This window comes from Salmo salar, chromosome ssa17 (genome assembly GCF_905237065.1).
Source record: "Salmo salar chromosome ssa17, Ssal_v3.1, whole genome shotgun sequence".
Taxonomy (NCBI): Eukaryota; Metazoa; Chordata; class Actinopteri; order Salmoniformes; family Salmonidae; genus Salmo; species Salmo salar.
In genome coordinates, this window is record NC_059458.1 from 35,913,968 (window position 1) to 35,936,321 (window position 22,354).

General features: G+C 40.2%; 2 protein-coding genes across 4 annotated transcripts in view; both read right to left on the reverse strand.

Moving 5' to 3' along the window:
- The window catches only part of LOC106592258 (zinc finger protein OZF-like), a 510,174-nt gene that overhangs the window by 414,855 nt on the left and 72,965 nt on the right, over window positions 1-22,354 (reverse strand). The gene's annotated exons all lie outside the window — the stretch shown is intronic.
- Window positions 2,856-19,074, reverse strand: LOC106574982 (zinc finger protein 271-like). Its single transcript, XM_045698531.1, has 4 exons — window positions 18,976-19,074; window positions 17,718-17,966; window positions 9,077-9,325; window positions 2,856-5,090 (listed from the first exon to the last, which is right to left on the reverse strand). The coding sequence occupies exons 2-4, from the start codon at window positions 17,818-17,820 to the stop codon at window positions 3,688-3,690; spliced, it is 1,755 nt and encodes a 584-aa protein (XP_045554487.1). The 5' UTR covers window positions 17,821-17,966; window positions 18,976-19,074; the 3' UTR covers window positions 2,856-3,687.

Below are 22,354 nucleotides of genomic sequence, written 5' to 3' on the forward strand. Positions count from 1 at the left end.
CTGTTTGAATTGAATTTACCAAGTGGACTCCAATCAAGTTGTTGAAACATCACAAGGATACTTAATGGAAACAGGATGCACCTGAGAACAATTTCGAGTCTCATAGCAAAGGGTATGAATACTTTGTTATTTTTTGCAAATAATAAATAACACTTGTTTTCAATTTGTCATTATGGGCTATTGTGTGTAGATTGAGGACATTTTTTATTTAAATCGATTTTATTATAAGGCTGTAACGTAACAAAATGTGGAAAAAGTCCAGGGGTCTGAATACTTTCCTTTGGCACTGAGTGTACAAAACATTAGGAACACCTTCCTAATATTGAGTTGCAATCCCCTTTGTCCTCAGTACAGCCTCAATTCGTCAGGCCATGGACTCCACATGGTGTCGAAAGAAACCCACAGGGATGCTGGGCCATGATGACTCCAATGCTTCCCACAGTTGTGTCGGGTTGGCTGGGAGTGGATCTCTACTGCGAATAGCTTGTTCCATCTCCTCTCACAGATGCTCAATTGGATTGAGATCTGGTGACTCAGCAGGCCAGTGCAGTAAGCTGAATTCACGTATGTTCGTGGAACCATCCCTGGACAAGCCTTGTGGCATGGGGCATAATCCTGCTGAAAGAAAATCATTTTGCAGCTGGATACACTGCTGCCATGAAGGGATGCACCTGATTGGCAATGATGTTTAGGTATCCTGTGGCATTCAAATGTTGCTCCACTTTTATCAAGGGGCCCAATGTGTGCCATGAAAACACACATCACACCACCAGCCTGCAATGCTGATACACGGCATGGATGCATGTACTCATGGTTTTCTCCATACCCTAGTCTTCCCATCAGCATTACACATTCCCAAAATGTTTATAGTCCCGTACCCCTTCAAACATTCAGCTGCGTACCCCCTCTAGCACCAGGGTCAGCGCACTCTCAAATATTGTAAGCCTGTCACACACACACTATACGATACACTTATTAAACATAAGAATGAGTGTGAGTTTGTCACAACCCGGCTCGTGGGACGTGACAAAGAGCTCTTATAGGACCAGAGCACAAATAATAATACATTTTGCTCTTTATTTAACCATCTTACATATAAAACCTTACTTGTTAATTGAAAATTGTGAATAATTCACCACAAGTTAATGAGAAGGGTCTGCTTGAAAGGATGCACATAACTCTGCAATGTTGGGTTGTATTGGAGAGAGGCTCAGTCTTAAATCATTTTCCACACACAGTCTGTACCTGTATTTAGTTTTTATGCTAGTGAGGGCCGAGAATCCACTCTCACATAAGTACGTGGTTGCAAAGGGCATCAGTGTCTTAACAGCGCGATTTGCCAAACCAGGATACTCTGAGCGCAGCCCAATCCAGAAATCTGGCTGTGGCATCTGATTAAATTCCATTTTCACAGAACCTCGTTGCAATTTTGATGAGGCGTTCTTGTTCAGATATCGGTAAGTGGACTGGAGGCAGGGCATGAAAGGGATAAAGAATCCAGCTGTTTGTGTCAACCGTTTCAGGAAAGTACCTGTGTAATTGCGCACCCAACTCACTCAGGTGCTTCGTTATATCACATTTGACATTGTCCGGAAGCTTGAGTTCATTTGCACACAAAAAAATCATACAATGATGGAAAGACCTGTGTGTTGTCCTTGTTAATGCAGACAGAGAAGAGCTCCAACTTCTTAATCATAGCCTCAATTTTGTCCCGCACATTGAATATAGCTGCGGAGAGTCCCTGTAATCCTAGATTCAGATCATTCAGGTGAGAAAAAACATCACCCAGATAGGCCAGTTGTGTGAGGAACTCATCATGCAAGCGGTCAGACAAGTGAAAATTATGGTCAGTGAAGAAAACTTTAAGCTTGTCTCTCAATTCCAAAAAACGTGTCAATACTTTGCCCCTTGATAACCAGCGCACTTCTGTATGTTGTGAAAGCGTTACATGGTCGCTGCCCATATCATTGCATAGTGCAGAAAATGCACAAGAGTTCAGGGGCCTTGCTTTAACAAAGCTAACCATTTTCACTGTAGTGTCCAAAACATATTTCAAGCTGTCAAGCATTCCCTTGGCAGCAAGAGCCTCTCGGTGGATGCTGCAGTGTACCCAAGTAGCGTCGGGAGCAACTGCTTGCACGCGCATACCACTCCACTATGTCTCTCTGTCATGGCTTTCGCGCCATCAGTACAGATACCAACACATCCTGACCACCAAAGTCCATTTGATGTCACAAAGCTGTCCAGTACTTTAAAAAGATATCCTGTTGTCCTGGTTTGCAGAAGAGGATGTCTTTCTTTATTGACCCCCAAAAACGTAACGGACATATACCAGGAGCTGTGCCAGGCCCGTCATGTCTGTTGACTCATCCAGCTGTAATGCATAGAATTCACTGGCTTGTATGCGAAGCAGTAATTGTTTCAAAACATCTCCTGCCATGTCACTGATGCGTCGTGAAACCGTATCGTTTTTTGGCCTTTTCCTCCAGCCATATCCGCTGAAGCAGGAAGAATGAAGTCTTCCACAATAGTATGGTGCTTGCCTGTCCTAGCCACTCGGTAGCTCACCATATAAGACGCTTCGAGCCCCTTCTTATTAATGGTATCTGTTGCTTTTATACATGTCTTACTACGCGAAAGTCGTCTTAATTCTCATTCAAAAAACTCCTGCGGCTTATTTTTCAAATTGGCATGTTTTTTTTCTAAATGTCTGCGCAAGAGTGAAGGTTTCATCGAGTTGTGAGATATAAACACACTGTGACTGAGGAAAGGCACTATTCCCAATATAAGTAAATCCCAAATCAATGTAGTTATCATATTTGCACTTCTTCGATGGTCCAACATCCCTGTCTGTTGTTCGGTGCTTTCCCGGATAAAGGGGCAGTAGCTCTTCGGCTGCATCAGATTCACAACTGTCAGTGTCCATGCTAGCTGGGCAAACAACAAATGGAGAATTACTGATGCTAGCATTGGATGTGCTCATGGAAGCAGGTGTAGTACTGCTGGTAGTAGCAGTACTACCAGCAGAGCTGGTATGTGTCTCTATGGATGCGGGCCTTACTTTTTTTAACCATTAATCAATTTTCGAGCAAAAGGAATGAGTGGCAGCTACGTTTGGCTACATACGGACCGTTAGAGGAATTCCTGCAAGAGAGTAATGGTTAACGTGATTGGATGTTAATTACTTGACTAGGCTACCTGTATTTGACATTGTGTTGTTATTTCGCAACACTAGTATTTTTGGCAGTGAAACGAGGCTACTCAGGCGAGAAAAAACCTCACCCACATGTATAGCCCAGTTGTAAAATTGAAATGGCTGTTTGAAAATGTGAAGAAAAACAGTAGAAACTAAAAAAACACAGCAAAACTGACAAGATGCACACTGATCAGTAAAGGGAGGCTAACATTCTATAATGCTCCCTGTTCTCTGCATTGTTCAATTCAACGTTGCCAATTATTTTATGAGATAAGAATTAAGTGGAGTGACTAATCTCAGCTGGTCTGAGAGAACAGATGAGGCTTCTCTCAAGTGTGTAGCCGTTGGTGGGTTTTTACATTGCCCAAACGGGAGAAACTCTTGCCCCAGTAAGAGCAGAAGAAAAGCCTCTCTCCTGTGACTGTTCTCCGATGACCGTTTAGCTCAGCTGATGATTTAAAACATTTTCCACAGTCAGAGCAGTAGTAAGGCTACTCTCCTTTATGTATACCTTGGTGTCTTTTTAAGTGGCCCATTTGAGAGAAACTCTTCCTACAGTCAGAGCAGGAATAAGGCTTCTCTCCTGTGTGTATACGTTCATGATTTTTTAGGTTGCACGGTTGAGAGAAATTCGCCCCACAGTCAGAGCAGGAGTAAGGCTTCTCTCCTGTGTGTATACGTTCATGTTGTTTTAAGTTTCCAAGTTGAGAGAAACTCGCCCTACAGTCAGAGCAGAAGTAAGGCTTCTCTCCTGTGTGTGTTCTCTGATGAACTTTTAGCTCAGATGATGTTGTGAAGCATTTTCCGCAGTCAGAGCAGGAGTAAGACTTTTCTCCCGTGTGTATACGTTCATGTTGTTTTAGGTGGCTCGATTGAGAGAAACTCTTCCTACAGTCAGAGCAGGAGTAAGGCTTCTCTCCTGTGTGTATACGTTCATGCTGTTTTAGGTGGCTCAGTTGACAGAAACTCGCCCTACAGTCAGAGCAGGAGTATGGCTTCTCTCCTGTGTGTGTTCTCCGATGAACTTTTAGCTCACCTGATGTTGTGAAGCATTTTACACAATTAGAGCAGGAGTAAGGCTTCTCTCCTGTATGTATACGTTCATGTATTTTTAGGTCGCCCCGTCGAGAGAAACTCTTTCCACAGTCAGAGCAGGAGTAAGGCTTCTCGCCTGTATGTATATGTTCATGTGTTTTAAAGTGGCCCAGTCGAGAGAAACTATTTCCACAGTCAGAGCAGGAATAAGGCTTCTCTCCTGTGTGTATACGTTCATGTTGTTTTAAGTTTCCCAGTTGAGAGAAACTCGCCCTACAGTCAGAGCAGAAGTAAGGCTTGTCTCCTGTGTGTGTTCTCTGATGAACTTTTAGCTCACCTGATGTTGTGAAGCATTTTCCACAGTCAGAGCAGGAGTAAGGCTTCTCTCCTGTGTGTATACGTTCATGTTGTTTTAAGTTTCCCAGTTGAGAGAAACTCGCCCTACAGTTAGAGCAGAAGTAAGGCTTCTCTCCTGTGTGTGTTCTCTGATGAACTTTTAGCTCACCTGATGTTGTGAAGCATTTTACACAATTAGAGCAGGAGTAAGGCTTCTCTCCTGTATGTATACGTTCATGTATTTTTAGGTCGCCCAGTCGAGTGAAACTCTTTCCACAGTCAGAGCAGGAGTAAGGCTTCTCTCCTGTGTGCGCTCTCTGTTGAACTGCCTTTGATGTTGTGAAATTCTTCCCACCGTCAGTGCAGAAATACAGATTCTCTCCTGCATGTATTTTTAGGTGTATTTTTAACTTTGATAGAATTGGGAAAATCTCCTCACAATGTGGGCAGTGGTGAGACCTCTTAGCTCTGTGATCTTCCTGCTGTTGCTCTCTCGATGTAGAGAATGTCTCAACATGGTTTCCTGTGTGAACAACATCAGAAGAACCAGTCAGTTGGTGTGATATACAGTACCAGTCAAAAGTTTGGACACACCTACTCATTCAAGGGTTTTTCTTTTTTTTACTATTTTCTACATTGAATAATAATAGTGAAGACATCAAAACTATGAAATAACACATATGGACTCATGTAGTAACCAAAAAAGTGTTAAAATGAATCAAAACATATTTTATTTTGCCTTGACAGCTTTGCATACTCTTGGCATTCTCTCAACCAGCTTCACCTGGAATGCTTTTCCAACAGTCTTGAAGTTCACACATATGCTGAGCAATTGTTGGCTGCTTTTCCTTCACGCTGCGATCCAACTCATCCCAAACTATCTCAATTGGGTTGAGGTCGGGTGATTGTGGAGGCCAGGTCATCTGATGCATCACTCCATCACTCTCCTTCTTGGTCAAATAGCCCTTACACAGCCTGGAGGTGTGTTGGGTCATTGTCTTGTTGAAAAACAAAATGAGTTCCACTAAGCCCAAACCAGATGGAATGGCGTATCGCTGCAGAATGCTGTGGTAGCCATGCTGGTTATGTGTGCTTTGAATTCTAAATAAATCATAGTGTCACCAGCAAAGCACCCCCGCAACATCACACTTCCTCCATGCTTCACGGTAGGAAATACACATGCGGAAATCATCCGGTCACCTACTCTGAGTCTCACAAAGACACAGCGGTTAAAAGCAAAAATCTGAAATTTGGACTCATCAGACCAAAGGACAGATTTCCACAGGTCTAATGTCCATTGCTCGTGTTTCTTGGCCCAAGCAAGTCTCTTCTTATTGGTGTGCTTTAGTAGTGGTTTCTTTGCAGCAATCTGATTCACGCAGTCTCCTCTGAACAGTTGATGTTGATGTGTCTGTTACTTGAACTCTAAAGCATTTATTTGGGCTGCAATTTCTGAGGTTGGTAACTCTAATGAACTTATCCCCTGCAGCAGAGGTAACTCTGGGTCTTCCTTTCCTGTGGCTGTCTTCATGAAAGCCAGTTTCATCATAGCACTTGAAGAAACTGTCAAAGTTCTTGAAATGTTCCGGATTGACTGAGCTTCAGGTCTTAAAGTAATGATGGAATGTCGTTTCTCTTTGCTTATTTGAGCTGTTCTTTCCATAATATGGTCTTGGTCTTTTACCAAATAGGGCTCTCTTCTGTATACCACACCTACCTTATCACAACACAACTGATTGGCTCAAAAGCATTAACCTGTTAGGGCTAGGGGGCAGTATTTGCACGGCTGGATAAAAAAATGTACCCGATTTAATCTGGTTACTAATCCTACCCAGTAACTAGAATATGCATATACTTATTATATATGGATAGAAAACACCCTAAAGTTTCTAAAACTGTTTGAATGGTGTCTGTGAGTATAACAGAACTCATTTGGCAGGCAAAACCCTGAGACATTTTCTGACAGGAAGTGGATACCTGATGTGCTGTATTACCTTTAAACCTATGCCATTGAAAAACACAGGGGCTGAGGAATATTTTGGCACTTCCTATTGCTTCCACTAGATGTCACCAGCCTTTACAAAGTGTTTTGAGTCTTCTGGAGGGAGATCTGACCGAACAAGAGCCATGGAACGATGATGGCCCATTAGACACCTGGCGCGCGAGTTCATGTTGGGTACCCTCGTTCCAATACGTTATAAAAGAGAATGCATTCGTCCACCTTGAATATTATTCATGTTCTGGTTAAAAAAGGCCCTAATGATTTATGCTATACAACGTTTGACATGTTTGAACGAACGTAAATATATTTTTTCCCCTCGTTCATGAAGTGAAGTCCGGCGGGCTTAGATCATGTGCTAACAAGACGGAGATTTTTGGACATAAATGATGAGCTTTTTTGAACAAAACTACATTCGTTATGGACCTGTGATACCTGGAAGTGACATCTGATGAAGAGAATCAAAGGTAATGGATTATTTACATAGTATTTTCGATTTTAGATCTCCCCAACATGGCGGCTAGTCTGTATCGCAACGCGTATTTTTCTGGGCGCAGTGCTCAGATTATTGCAAAGTGTGATTTCCCAGTAAGGTTATTTTTAAATCTGGCAAGTTGATTGCGTTCAAGAGATGTAAATCTATAATTCTTTAAATGACAATATAATATTCTACCAATGTTTTCTAATTTTAATTAGTGGTGCTGACTTGAATGCCGGTTATTGGAGGGAAACGATTTCCTGAACATCAACGCCACAGTAAAACGCTGTTTTTGGATATAAATATGAACTTGATAGAACTAAAAATGCATGCATTGTCTAACACAATGTCCTAGGAGTGTCATCTGTTGGAGATTGTAAAAGGTTAGTGCATAATTTTAGCTGATTTTATGGTTTTGGTGACGCCTGTCTTTGAATTGGCACAACATTACACACAACTCTTGTAAATGTACTGTCCTAACATACTCTAAATTTATGCTTTCGCCGTAAAACCTTTTTGAAATCGTAAAACGTGGTTAGATTAAGGAGATGTTTATCTTTCAAAGGGTGTAAAATAGTTGTATGTTTGAAAAATTAGAATTTTGACATTTATTTGGATTCAAATTTGCCGCTCTTGAAATGCACCTGCTGTTGATGGAGTGCACCACGGGTGGGACGCTTGCGTCCCACCTAGCCCATAGAGGTTAAGGAAAGATATGCCACAAATTAACTTTAAAGGCGGCACAGGTGTTAATTGAAATGCATTCCGGGTGACTACCTCATGAAGCTGGTTGAGAGAATGCCAAGAGTTTGCAAAGCTGTCATCAAGGTGGCTACTTTGAAGAATATCAAAAAAAATATGTTATTTACTACATGATTCCATATGTGTTATTTCATAGTTTTGATGTCTTCACTATTATTCTACAATGTAGAAAGAAAGAAAAACCCTTGAATGAGTAGGTGTCCAAAATTTAGACTGGTACTGTACATCAAACAATCACATTTATTTTACAAAGCCCTTTTAACATCAGCAGTTGTCACAAAACAATTCTAAAAGTGGGTAAGAGTTGAAAGCTAAAAAGGGGTGTGTCATCCTCTCACTATCACAAAGGTTAGTAACTACACAGACTCATTTCATATCATCCTCCACTCAACATCACAAGGGTTAGTAACTACACAGACTCATTTCATAGAACTTTAAAACACTGGCAGTTTGTCTACTTCACTTCTTTAGTCTACTCTGATCACTCCAGATAGCCCAGTGAATAAAACAAAATGTTGGCAAAACTGGTGTTCAACCATGCAAGTCTGAGTAGCATGAAATAACATCTACCTTCTCATTGTAACAGTTCATCATGAAACAGTTCTACTGCAACTTTTCATTCGTAGTGGGAAGTTGGAACGAACAACAAAAACTTACCGTAATTTCCGGACTATTGAGCGCACCTGAACATAAGCCGCACCCACTGAATAAAAAAAAAAGTATTATTTTGAACATAAATAAGCCGCACATGTCTATAAGCCGCAGGTGCCTACCGGTACATTGAAACAAATTAACTTTACACAGGCTTTAACGAAACACGGCTTGTAACAAAAATAAATAGGCTTTAACGAAACACGGCTTGTAACAAAAAATAAACAATTAGCAGTAAACAGTAGCCTACCAAGAAAGTCATTGGTCACTATCTTCCTCCTCCTGTGCACAGAAACCACTGAAGTCATCTCCTTCGGTGTCGGAGTTGAATAGCCTCAGAATTGCTTCATCCGATATTGGATCGTTTTCATTGTCGCTCTCGTCACTGTTTGACCTTAACCCGTTCGGCAATTTCATTGGTCTAATGAAAGCTTCATGCCGGCAAAAAACTGAGCACGTCACAGAATGTGTTTTTTTTGTTTTGTTTTTTTAAATTTGAAAGCGGGAAAAATCCATATATTAGCCGCGTCATTGTTTAAGCCGCGAGGTTCAAAGCGTGAGAAAAAAGTTGCGGCTTATAGTCCGGAATTTACAGTAGTTAGATAGAACCTGCTCTTACCATGAGAAACAGATTTCCCAATCTTCTCCTCCACCTCTTCATCTTTAATGTTGACATTCAGCTCCAGTGTTTGACTGCAGTCTTCCAGCTTCACTGATGCCATCTCTGGATCATGCAGTGCAAACTGGGCTCCACTTTCACAATCAGGACCCAGTGACTGTAGGTTTGGACTCCGTGTGGAAGGAGAGAGGCAGGCTGGGTTTGTCCTCACTGTTGATGTTACCGGCCTCAGACTTAATCTGAGTCGTCCTGTAGTAATAATGAGAAACAGACAAGTTATTGTCTTGACAGTTCTGACACTTTCTTTATTCTCTAAAAATATATTATACATTTCTTCTTGTTCAATTATCTAATTCACCACACGACTTGGACTGAAATAGCTACCGGTACTGTTTATATTTAGGTGCAGGAGCTCCACAATACTGTTGAGCTAATATTCTATTAGAGGAACATGAGCGTGAGCTCATGTTGAGCTCAGTTGGTAGAGCATGGTGTTTGCAACGCCAGGGTTGTGGGTTCGATTCCCACGGGGGACCAGTGCGAAAAAAGGAAAAAAAAAATGTATGAAATGTATGCATTCACTACTGTAAGTCGCTCTGGATAAGAGCGTCTGCTAAATGACTAAAATGTAAATGTAGCTCAAACAGTAGAAATGTGAGGTGCTGATACTCATTTCAATAGATCAGGTAGGTAAGCATTGCCAATAAAACATTAATTCATCCAAATTAGACAAAGTAGACTCTTTAAATTAGGTAAGTAAGGTAAGTGCAGTTAACCTATAGTAGATTTCACAAATTCACATACAGTTAATGTCGGAAGTTTACATAAACCTTAGCAAAATACATTTAAACTCAGTTTTTCACAATTCCTGACATTTAATCCTAGTAAAGATTCCCTGTCTTAGGTCAGTTAGGATCACCACTTTATTTTAAGAATGTTTTAATGTCAGAATAACAGTAGAGAGAGTGATTTATTTCAGCTTGTATTTACCAAAAGGGATCTCTCAGTTTCAAGGTCTCAGCTTGGAGAGAAGAAGCCTCATGAGGTACTGGTCGGTCACATGCAGGAACTAAACGTTAATGATGAATAATGAATAAGCTAAATCATACAAATATAACTTGTCTAAGCAGTATATAGGAGAACTAACAGGACTGCCCCGGCAGAGCTCCAGACCGACGTGTACTATGGTGCTTTAGGTTTGTTGGAACCTCTCCAGCTTGCTGATAATAAAGAACGATTCATTTAAGTTTCACTTAGTCCCTATGTGGTGATTTTCCACGACAAAAACCCACCACCCCATTTCACTATTTAACCCTATCTAGTCCTACGCCAGACCACTTCCTCTCAAGATCACTTACCCTGTACCCATCTTCCTCTACCACTCTCTTTACTGCATCGACATACAACACTTTCTGTACTACTGTAACCCTGGCAACCTCAATCTGCCTTTCTCTCACCTGACACCTCAGATCTCCAGCCCCATTGGCCCCCCCACAACTAACAAACAGAACTTTCTCCACGATACCACACATTCCTTATTCTCACTCCTACACACTGCTGCAACAGGCCCATAAACCTGACACCTAAAACACTGTAGTATTTACGGAACAAAAGCGCCCACGGGATAACTGACACTTCCTACCTTTACCCTTCTGGCAGAGACTCTGCATCAAAACTCAGCATGACAGAATGTCTTCTGTTTCCCAAGGCTCTACACTGGATCTATGTCTCACCAAACGGCGGGCATCACAAACACCTGGAATATTCCATTTCAACTGCTCCTCCTTAACACTTAAACCTAATCCCATTATCACTTCTTTCAATGCCGCCCTGTTCTGGAGAGCAAGTCGAGTCACAGTTCTTGTTCCTAATCGCATAATCTCCTCTGGACAGAGGAGAAACAATCAATCAGAGTCCACTCAGTTACTTTCATCAACTCAACTTCCCTCTACACTCAGCTCCTTCCTCACCACACTGCTTCCCTCTACACTCAGCTCCTTCCTCACCACACTGCTTCCCTCTACACTCAGCTCCATCTCGGGGGTCATCATTGCACCGGCCATTGCAGTAAATTCATCCTCACTCATCACGTTCACTTTCCTCCTGTAGCTCTTCTAAAAGTTCTGTGTGATCCTCCATTACATATTCACTCAAAACGTATTCCACCTTTCTCCTTTTTTTCCTTGTCCACCATCTTCTCCTTCATCAGATCTTCCAGAAGCCATGTGCAATCCCCCATTCCACTTTTTTTCCTTGTTCGCCAAAAAAATTCTCAGCTCATCCACACCCCTCTAGCTTTGGGTAGCTGCATACCAATAGAGTACCATAGAATAAATAAAAAATACCCATAAAAAAACCTAGCAGTCAAACAGGGAAATGGTTCCAATCCTTTTTCCACCATTCATTTCTCTCAGAGGATTTTTAGAAACACTTAAAATAAGGGCCGTGTTTCCTGTAGGCTTACCCTGGCATGGTGTTTTGATAACCGTGTAAATCTCTCTAGGACAAGGTGAGGTATCAATATAGTCGCCTGTATTTACCAACAACAAAAATTAAATGTTAATTAGCTGCTAATGTGGCTATCATAAAGAACTACAAATGCCATGATGATCTGGACAAGAGTGCTGAATCTAGGCAAAGGATCTCTGGGTGAACTAATGTTAGTCAAATTTAGTAATGCATAAATATGCTACAGTGATGCAGTGATGTTATTTTCCATGATGGCTACTTTGATGCTAATTAGAGTTTTATAATCTGAGAGGAAATAGAGCGGAATATATTGATACAAGTCAACTTGTCTGAGAGAAATTTACACGGTTATCAAAACATCACACCAGGGTAAGCCTACACAAAACACAATCCTTATTTTAAGTGTTTCTAAAATTAAAGGAACCATTTCCCTGTTTGTCATAAAACCTATCTCTTGCTAACTGAATACAAATAAAAAACGGAAATATCACATTTACATAAGTATTCAGACCCTTTACTTAGTACTTTGTTGAAGCACCTTTGGCAGCGATTACAGCCTCAAGTCTTCTTGGGAATGATGCTACAAGCTTGGCACACCTGTATTTGGGGAGTTTCTCCCATTCGGATCTGCAGATCCTCTCAAGCTCCGTCAGGTTGGATGTGTCACTGCACAGCTATTTTCAGGTCTCTCCAGAGATGTTCGATTGGGTTTAAGTCTGGGCTCTGGCTGGGCCACTCAAGGACATTCAGATACTTGTTCCGAAGCCACTCCTGCGTTGTCCTGGCTGTGTGCTTAGGGTAGTCGTCCTGTTGGAAGGTGAACCGTCACCCCAGTATGAGGTCCTGAGTGCTCTGGAGCAGGTTTTCATCAAGGAGCTCTGTACTTTGCTCCGTTCATCTTTCCCTCGATCCTGACTAGTCTCCCAGTCTCTGCTGCTGAAAAACATGCCCACAGCATGATGCTGCCACCACCATGCTACACCGTAGGAATGGTGCCAGGTTTCCTCCAGACGTGACGCTTGGCATTCAGGCCAAAGAGTTCAATCTTGGTTTCATCAGACCAGAGAATCTTGTTTCTCATGGTCAGAGTCCTTTAGGTGCCTTTTGGAAAACTCCAAGCAGGCTGTCATGTGCCTTTTATTGAGGAGTGGCTTCTGTCTGGCCACTACCACTGTTTTAGGCGGAGCTATTCTTTTCTTCTTTTCAAACAAATACTATGTGATATTTTACATAACATCTTGCTAGATATGCCTTTTGTTTTGTTCGTGAGGAGTAATGGCCGAGAGAAGGTAGGAGGCACTGTTTTGTTTAGAGTCGCTTAGGTTAGACTGCTCCCTTTAATGGATCAGTCGTCCACCAGGCTACACTCAATGATTAGAGGGAGGTGGGAGAGGAAGCGTTGGGTGTCTCGGTTAGGGAGAACAGTGGAATGGGATTCAGTGTTTTACTGTTAGGATAGATTTATTTTTGTTTGTTCCAACAGATCTTTACATATTTTTCTCACTACAAAATATTCCTGCATTCCTTGTGGTTACTAAACATATTTTAGATATGCCTTTATGCTTTAGCTTATTCCATGTTTACATCTTGGTTAAATGACTTCAAATGCAAAACTGAAATGTAGTTTATGGAATGTCTGTGGAGTTTGTAAACTATCCAAGTTTAAACAGGTTATTACTAGGCTTAACAACTTCATCTATTGTGTTCCTAGAAGAAACTCACTTGTTGAAGGCTGAGCTACTGAAAGTATGTAGGAGATGGCAAGTAATAGCATCCTGTTTCTCCTCTCATTCTCATGGTGTTATGGTTTTAATTCACAAATCTGTTCCGTTTCAAGTGGATACTATTATAACTGATACATGTGGTAGATACATTCTGATACAGGAAACTCTTTGAATGAGCATATTCATCTGGTTAATGTTTATGGTCCTAATGATGATGATCTTTGCTTTATCTTGGCCAGGTCGCAGTTGTAAATGAGAACTTGTTCTCAACTAGCTTACCTGGTTAAATAAAGGTGGGGGGGAAAAAAATAATAATAATAAAAATAAAAAAAACAATCGGGATAAAATTATTTGAGAATTAATTTCTATTGATTACCAGGAATGGAGGCTAAGTCCTAATGGCAGGGGTTTTTAATTGCACTATTGATCCTCATCTAGATCGCTCCTCTGGTTAGACACTTCCCATTCGCAGAGAACAAAATTCCAGGATTTCATTAAGGACTTTAATCTATGTGAACCTTGGAGGACTCAGAACCCAAGTAAAAGGGAGTATTCATGTTACTCGTCATATTTAAATCATATTCTCGTATAGACTACTCTTTAGTTTCTTGATAGTTGCTTCCCAATGTAGCAGGAAGTGGATATGATAGTATTGTTCAGAGTGACCGTTCCCTTGTGTCGTCATTCTATAAGGATACAAAACTAGTAAAAGTATCCTCTAGATGGTGTTTGCATCCCAGATAGTTACAGGACCAGGACTTTGTACATTACTTTGGAGTGCATATAGAGGTTTATTTTACATTGAACACTGACCAACCGTCAGCGAGTACCAGATGGGAGGCTTTCAAAGCATATATTAGGGGGGAAATTATACGTTTTACCAGTTTCATATCAATTAAAGCTGAAAATGAAAATCAGAGAAATGGAGAGGGAAAATTATTTGGATAACTCAGTAGAAGTAAACAAGGAATTATTTGTTCTTAAAGCTCAGTATAAAGAACGTTCCACCTCAAAGGCTGCAAACAGCTTAACTAGGCTGAAACAGTCCTATGATCAAGGTGAAAAACCTGGTAAATTGCTGGCCTGGCGCATTAAGAAGTTCAATTCAGACCGAGCCATTCCTGCAATTCATAATTAACAAGGACAATTATTAATGGATCATGTAGAAATAAACCAAACATTTGCTTCCCACTACGACACAATTTACAACTCTGAATCTCCTGAGAACTAATCAGGTCTTGATATTCCCTCTAGTTCAGAAGACACTAAATTGGATCTGGAAAAGGAAGTGGATGATGTTGAAATATCTGATGCTATTTTCAACATGAAGGCAGGTAAAGAGGCAGGTCCAGATGGGCTCCCAATAGATATTTAGAAGACATTTAAGGACAAACTTCTACGTCCACTTCTGGATATGTGCAGTGTATTGGGGTATGATATGCTCTAGAGCTCAGATACAGACAATAAACACCCACCTGAGATTGTTGCAATACAATTGGACAATGAGTACATACAGTAGAAGTCAGAAGTTTACATACACCTTAGCCAAAAACATTTAAACTCAGTTTTTCAGTTTTTCACAATCCTAGTAAAAATTCCCTGTCTTAGGTCAGTTAGGATCAACACTTATTTTAAGAATGTGAAATGTCAGAATAATAGTAGAGAGAGTGATTTATTTCAGCTTTTTTATCACATTCCCAGTGGGTCAGAAGTTTACATGCACTCAATTAGTATTTGGTAGCATTGCCTTTAAATTGTTTAACTTGGGTCAAACGTTTCAGGTAGCCTTCCACAAGCTTCCCACAGTTGGGTGAATTTTGGCCCATTCCTCCTGACAGAGCTGGTGTAACTGAGTCAGTTTGGTAGACCTTGCTCGCACACACTTTTTCAGTTCTGCCCACAAATGTTCTATAGGATTGAGGTCAGGGCTTTGTGATGGCCACTCCAATACTTTGACTTTGTTGTCCTTAAGCCATTTTGCCACAACTTTGGAAGTATGCTTGGGGTCATTGTCCATTTGGAAGACCCATTTGCAACCAAGCATTACCTTCCTGACTGATGTCTTGAGATGTTGCTTCAGTTTATCCACATAATTTTCCCTTCTTATGATGCCATCTATTTTGTGAAGTGCACCAGTCCCTCCTGCAGCAAAGCACCCCCACAACATGATGCTGCCACCCCGTGCTTCACAGTTGGGATGGTGTTCTTCGACTTGCAAGCCTCCCCCTTTTTCCTCCAAACATAACGATGGTCATTATGGCCAAGCAATTCTATTTTTGTTTCATCAGACCAGAGGACATTTCTCCAAAAAGTACGATCTTTGTCCCCATGTGCAGTTGCAAACCGTAGTCTGGCTTTTCTATGGCGGTTTTGAAGCAGTGGCTTCTTCCTTGCTGAGCGGCCTTTCAGGTTATGTCGATATAGGACTCGTTTTACTGTGGATATACTTTTGTACCTGTTTCCTCCAGCATCTTCACAAGGTCCTTTCCTGTTGTTCTGGGATTGACTTGCACTTTTCGCAAGTACATTCATCTCTAGGAGACAGAACGCGTCTCCTTCCTGAGCGGTATGACGGTTGCGTGGTCCCATGGTGTTTATACTTGCGTACTATTGTTTGTACAGATGAACGTGGTACCTTCAGGAGTTTGGAAATTGCTCCCAAGGATGAACCAGACTTGTGGAGGTCTACAATTTTTTTTCTGAAGTCTTGACTGATTTATTTTGATTTTCCCATGATGTCAAGCAAAGAGGCACTGGGATTGAAGGTAGGCCTTGAAATACATCCACGGATACACCTCCAATTGACTCAAATGATGTCAATTAGCCTATCAGAAGCATCTAAAGCCATAACATAATTTTCTGGAATTTTCCAAGCTGTTTAAAGGCACAGTCAACTTAATGTATGTAAACTTCTGACCCACTGGAATTGTGATACAGTGAATTCTAAGTTAAATAATCTGTCTGTAAACAATTGTTGGAAAAATGACTTGTGTCATGCACAAAGTAGATGTCCTAACCGACTTGCCAAAACGATAGTTTTTTTACAAGAAATTTGTGGAGTGGTGGAAAAACGAGTTTCAATGACTCCAACCTAAGTGTATGTAAACTTCCGACTTCAACTGTATATCACCCTTGTTAAGCTCCACAAATTTGACCCCAATACCCCAGACCTGTGTGTTAAATGTAACACGCATTTAGGCACCTTGTATCATTGCCTGGAGGAATGTGCTGAGAGCTCAGTACTGCGCTATGTCTCTGAGATTACCTCTACCCCAATACCACTATTCCCTAAACTATGCCTCCTAAATCTTTACCCAGAGAATCTCTCCTTACATAGGAGAGAAAATAAAATGGTTGACCTCTGTCTATTACAAGCTAGACGTTCAATAGCTCTCCACTGGAAGTATGTCAGTTCCCTCACTTGGTCATTGGTTAAAATAATTAACGTCAAGCCTGGCTCTTGAAAAATGTACTTGTATAGTTAAAAAGAAAGGCCCAGAGTTTAATAATATTTGGGATCTGTTTTGTGAGTTTTTGGAAACCGGTGATATTGTAGAAGCATTGGAACTGTAAATCTGTATATTCTCTATTTTTTTAATGTGAATATTGGCTGTAGTTCCTAGAGTAACCTACATATTACACTTTTTATTTTTAAATGTTTTGGTACCCTTCGCCAGATCTGTACCTCGACATAATCCTTTCATGGAGCTCTACGGACAATTCCTTCGACCTCTTGGCTTGGTTTTTGCTCTGAAATGCACTGTCAAATGTGGGACCTTATATAGAAAGGTGTTTAACTTTCTAAATCATGCCCAATAAATGTAATTCACCAAAGGTGGACTCCAATCAAGTTGTAGAAACATCTCAAGGATAATCAATGGAAACAGGACCACCTGAGCTCAATGTCGAGTCTCAGAGCAAAGGGTCTGAATACCTATGTAAATAAGGTATTTTTGTTGAGAATTTTTAATACATGTACAAACATTTCTAAAAAACCTGTGTCATTTTTTTGATTTAATACATTTTATAATAAGGCTGTAACGTAACAAAATGTGGAAAAAGTCAAGGGGTCTGAATACTTTCCCGAATGCACTGTATGTATTCATATAAGAAGGCTGTGCAATACAAAAGAGGAATAAAACTATTCTAAAAGTGGGCAAGTTGGGGCATGTCATCCTCTACTCACTATCACAAGGGTTAGTATCTACACAGACTCATTTCATAGAACTTTAAAAAACTACTTCAATTATTTAGTGATCACTCCAGATAGCCCAGTGAATAAAACAAATGCTGGCAATACTGGTGTCAAACCATGCAAGTCTCAGAATGAAATAACATCTACCTTCTCATTGAAACAGTTCATCATGAAACAGTTATACTGCAACTTTTCATACACAGTGGGAAGTTGGAACGAACAACAAACTTATTTAGATAGAACCTGCTCTTACCATGAGAAAGAGATTTCCCAATCTTCTCCTCCTCTTCTTCATCTTTAATGTTGACATTCAGCTCCAGTGTTTGACTGCAGTCTTCCAGCTTCACTGATGCCATCTCTGGATCCTGCAGTGCAAACTGGGCTCCACTGTCACAATCAGGACCCAGTGACTGTAGGTTTGGACCCAGTGTGGAAGGAGAGAGGCAGGCTGGGTTTGTCCTCACTGTTGATGTTACCGGCCTCAGACTTAATCGGAGTCGGCCTGTAGTAATAAAGACAAACGGACACAAAAGTTAGTCTTGACAGTTCAGGCACTTTCTTTATTCTCAAAAAACACTTTATATTTAGGTGCAGGAGCTCCACAATACTGTAAAACTAATATTCTATAAGAGGAACATGAGCTCAAACAGTAGAAATTTGAAGTGATGGTACTCAGCTTTGGTGAGCTCCTGTCCAAGTCAAGCACTGATCTCATTTCAATAGCTCTGATTCACATTAGACAAAGTATACACTTTAAATCAGACTACACAACTTAAGTGCACTCAACTATAGTAGATTTCCTGAATTCACAAATGCATAAATGACTCAAAAAACATTTAGTACAAGGTTACCATTTGTTTTAGGCAGCACTATGTACTATTTTCCTGAATAACCTTGTCTTCACTGTATTATTTCAATCAAAACCAATAGTATGTCTGTTCACACCATAGTAACATTTATAAATAAAGATAGAAACAAATGAATGTGTCTGAATGTTAGTACACATGTAGAAAACTGATAATCTTTACATTCAGCTTCAAAACAGTAGTGCAACCGTGAAATTGTCTCTCTGCTGCACCCTCACTGCCTGGACTTTACATTTTTTTTCATTGTATTCACAGGAATGTCCCTGCATTGACCTGTAATATTGTTATTATTGTTGCAATAAAAGAAAAAAGAAATCCGTTGACGCAGACCGAGTGGTGCCGCCATTTTACCAGCTCGTGAATTTTACACAAAATCAATAACTTGCTAAACGAATTCAGAAATCTCAAGTAAATAGATTCTTTATGAAATGACCTTGATAAAATGATGTACACCCGTCAGACAAACCCCAAAGGCTCTAACTATGTAACGATAACTTGTAAAATAGTTATCACGTTCTTCAATCGGCTTGACACAAAAACACATCAAACCTTTACCAAACGTGATAATACCTTAACGGATGTATTACCTAAAATGGTATGACATATTCTTTCGATATTAGAAAGTTTAAACGTGATATTACATACTTGTAGTAATAGATAGAAACGAACACGAAGGTTATATTCTTGACTGCATCGTTCTGGCTCTTTCTTTATACTGAAGAATGGTGGGCGCCTTCCCGGAACTTCCTGTTCACCCACTAACACCGTCCGTGCATTCCGGATCCTTGGGAAGGCCCTACCACATTACATGAGAAGGGGTCGTAGCCTCCTGCAGGACACATCTCCTTTGCATAGAGTTGATCAAGATGTTAATTGTGTAATGCTATTTCTAGAATATTTGCTTGTCTGTGGTGTGTAATGAGGAGCAACCAGACGCTGCACTTGACACATTTATGAAATTGATTATTCCAGTTACTAATAAGCACGCAGCTATTAAGGAAATGACTGTAAAAACTGTTAAATATCCTTGGATTGATGAGGAATTGAAAAATGTTATGGTAGAGAGGGATGAGGCAAAAGGTATGGCAAATAAGTCTGGCAGTCCAACTGATTGGGAAACGTACTGCAAATTAAGAAATCATGTGACTAAACTAAATAAAATAAAAACTATACTATGAAACAAAGATAAACTATATAAAGAATGATAGTAAAAAGCGTTGGAGCACATTAAACAAAATTCTGGGGAAAAAAGTCAACTCGGCTCCTTCATACATTGAATCAGATGGCTCATTCATCACAAAACCCACTGATATTGCCAAGATAAGCAAACTTAGGGATGACATGCCAGCAACAAACGCTGACACTACATATCCAAGTATATCTGACTAAATTATGAAAGACAAGAAATGTACTTTTGAATTCCGTAAAGTCAGTGTGGAAAAGGTGAAAAAAACGATTGTTGTCTTTCAACAATGAGAAGCCACCGGGGTCTGATAATCTAGGGGCGGCAGGAAGCCTAGTGGGGCCAGTAACTGGAAGGTTGCTGGATCAAATCCCTGAGCTGACAAGGTAAACATCTGTTGTTCTGAACAGGGCAGTTAACCCACAATGACCCCAATAGGCCGTCATTGTAAATAAGAATTTGTTCTTCACTGACTTGCCTCATCAAATAAAGGTTAAAAAAATCGAGATGGAAAATGACTGAGGATAATAGCAGATGATATTTCCACATCTTCAATTTTAGCCTACTAGAAAGTGTGTGCCCTCAGGCCTGGAGGGAAGCCAAAGTCATTCCACTACCAAAGAATAGTAAAGCCCCCTTTATTGACTCAAATAGCCAACCAATCAGCCTGTCAACAAACTTCTGGAAAAAATTATGTTTGAGAAGGACACTCGACACTCAACACTTACACAAATGACTGATGATTGGCTGAGAGAAATTGATGATCAAATGATTGTGGGGGCTGTCTTGTTAGACTTCAGTATGTTTTGACATTATCGATCATAGTCTGCTGCTGGAAAAACGGATGTGGCTCAACTACGTCTCCTTATGAATAATGTGGAAATTGAGCAAGTTGAGGTGATTAACTGCTTGGAGTAACCCTGGGTTGTAAACTGTGATGGTCAAAACATATTGATACAACAGTAGCTAAGATGAGGAGAAGTCTGTCCATAATAAAGTGTTGCTCTGCCTTCTTAACAACACTATCAACAAGGCAGGTCCCTAGTTTTATCACACCTAGACTACTGTTCAGTAGTGTGGTCAGGTGCCATAAAGAGGGACTTGGGAAAATTGCAGTTGGTTCAGAACAGGGCAGCATGGCTGGCTCTTAAAAGTACACGGAGAGCTAACATTAATGACATGCATGTCAATCTCTCATGGCTCAAAGAGAGATTGACTTCATCATTACTTGTTTTTTTAAGAGCTGTTGACAAGCAGAATGTACCGAGCTGTCTGTTTAAAATACAAGCACACAGCTTGGAAACCCCTGAATACCCCACAAGACATGCCACCAGAGGTCTCTTCACAGTCCCCAAGTCCAGAACAGACTATGGGAGGCGCACAGTACTACATAGAGCCATGACTACATGGAACTCTATTCCACATCAGGTAACTGATGCCAGCAGTAGAATCAGATTTAAAAAGCAGGTAAAAATACCACCTTATGGAAGAACGGGGACTGTGAAGAGACACACACAAAGGTACAGACACATGCATAAGCACACATTGTGATATTGTTGTATGGTGGCATTGAACATTTTGTGTTGTGGAGATGTGGTGGTGTAGGGATGTCATATGATGTACTGTTTTATCTTTAGCTCATTCAGTACAAACATAGTTCACTGTTTCAACTTTTGTTTTATAAGTCTTTTAGGAAATAATGTCTGGAGGGTGAAAATCTCAAAACATTCTCTTTTACTCAGAGTATTATTAATATCACCTCCCCTATCTGATATCTCAACTTTCTCTATGCCACAAAATCTAAAGGGAGAAATGTCATGCTTTAGGTCATTAAAATGTACTGCGACTGGATAATCCCTGTCGTTTCTCCTGATTGAACTTTTATGCTCACTAATTCTCTGTTTGAGAGAACGGGAGGTTTTACCGACATAGCAGAGCCCACATGGACATTTAATAATGTAAATAACATGGGTGGTGGAACATGTAATAATGTCATTTATTTGGATTTTCACCCTCCAGACATTATTTCCTAAAGGACTTAATGATGAAATGAAATGTTATGTTGTGAATTTGAACATGAATTATGTGCCTATTTAAGATTACTCTGATGTTTTTCGTACGATGTACCCAATGATTAATGAAAACTTGCTATGTCCTCATTGTGGTTTAACAGACGTGTTTAATACGTCTTATTTATACACTTCTGAAATATTTATGAAATGCATATTGTTATATTTGGTAGTACTTATTTGTTTTTCCTTTGTCTCCAACCCCTTTCGATGTGTGGAACGGATGTGGGTGGGGCTAGGTCTACATAAGGGTGCTAATTTTAAAAAATTCACAAAAGCTCTGACGAAGGCCGATACATAAGCTTATTAAATATCAGTGATACTATCAAGAGCAGTGTGCGGTTTCCTTTTTCCTTCATATAACACCTTTATTCAACTCCAGATATAACACCTTTTATACCACCTTTATTAAACTCCAGATATAACACCTTTATTAAACTCCAGCTATAACACCTTTTATACCACCTTTATTAAACTCCAGGTATAACACATTTATATAACCCCTTTATTAAACTCCAGATATAACACCTTTTATACCACCTTTATATAACACCTTTATTAAACTCCAGATATAACACCTTTATTAAACTCCAGATATAACACCTTTTATACCACCTTTATATAACACCTTTATTAAACTCCAGATATAACACCTTTTATACCACCTTTATATAACACTGTTTATATCACCTTTGCAGCAGCTAATAGGGATCCCTAATAAATACAAATACCTGATCTTCGCAGCACCATTCTTACACCTTCACATCATTGC

Coding starts and splice junctions, on each gene's coding strand:
- LOC106574982 (XM_045698531.1), bottom strand. CDS start 17,820: ATGGCATCAGTGAAGCTGGAAGACTGCAGTCAAACACTGGAGCTGAAT. Junction 9,326..17,717: donor TGGGAAATCTCTTTCTCATG/GTAAGAGCAGGT, acceptor TTATTACTACAG/GACGACTCAGATTAAGTCTG. Junction 5,091..9,076: donor TGGGAAATCTGTTTCTCATG/GTAAGAGCAGGT, acceptor TTGTTCACACAG/GAAACCATGTTGAGACATTC.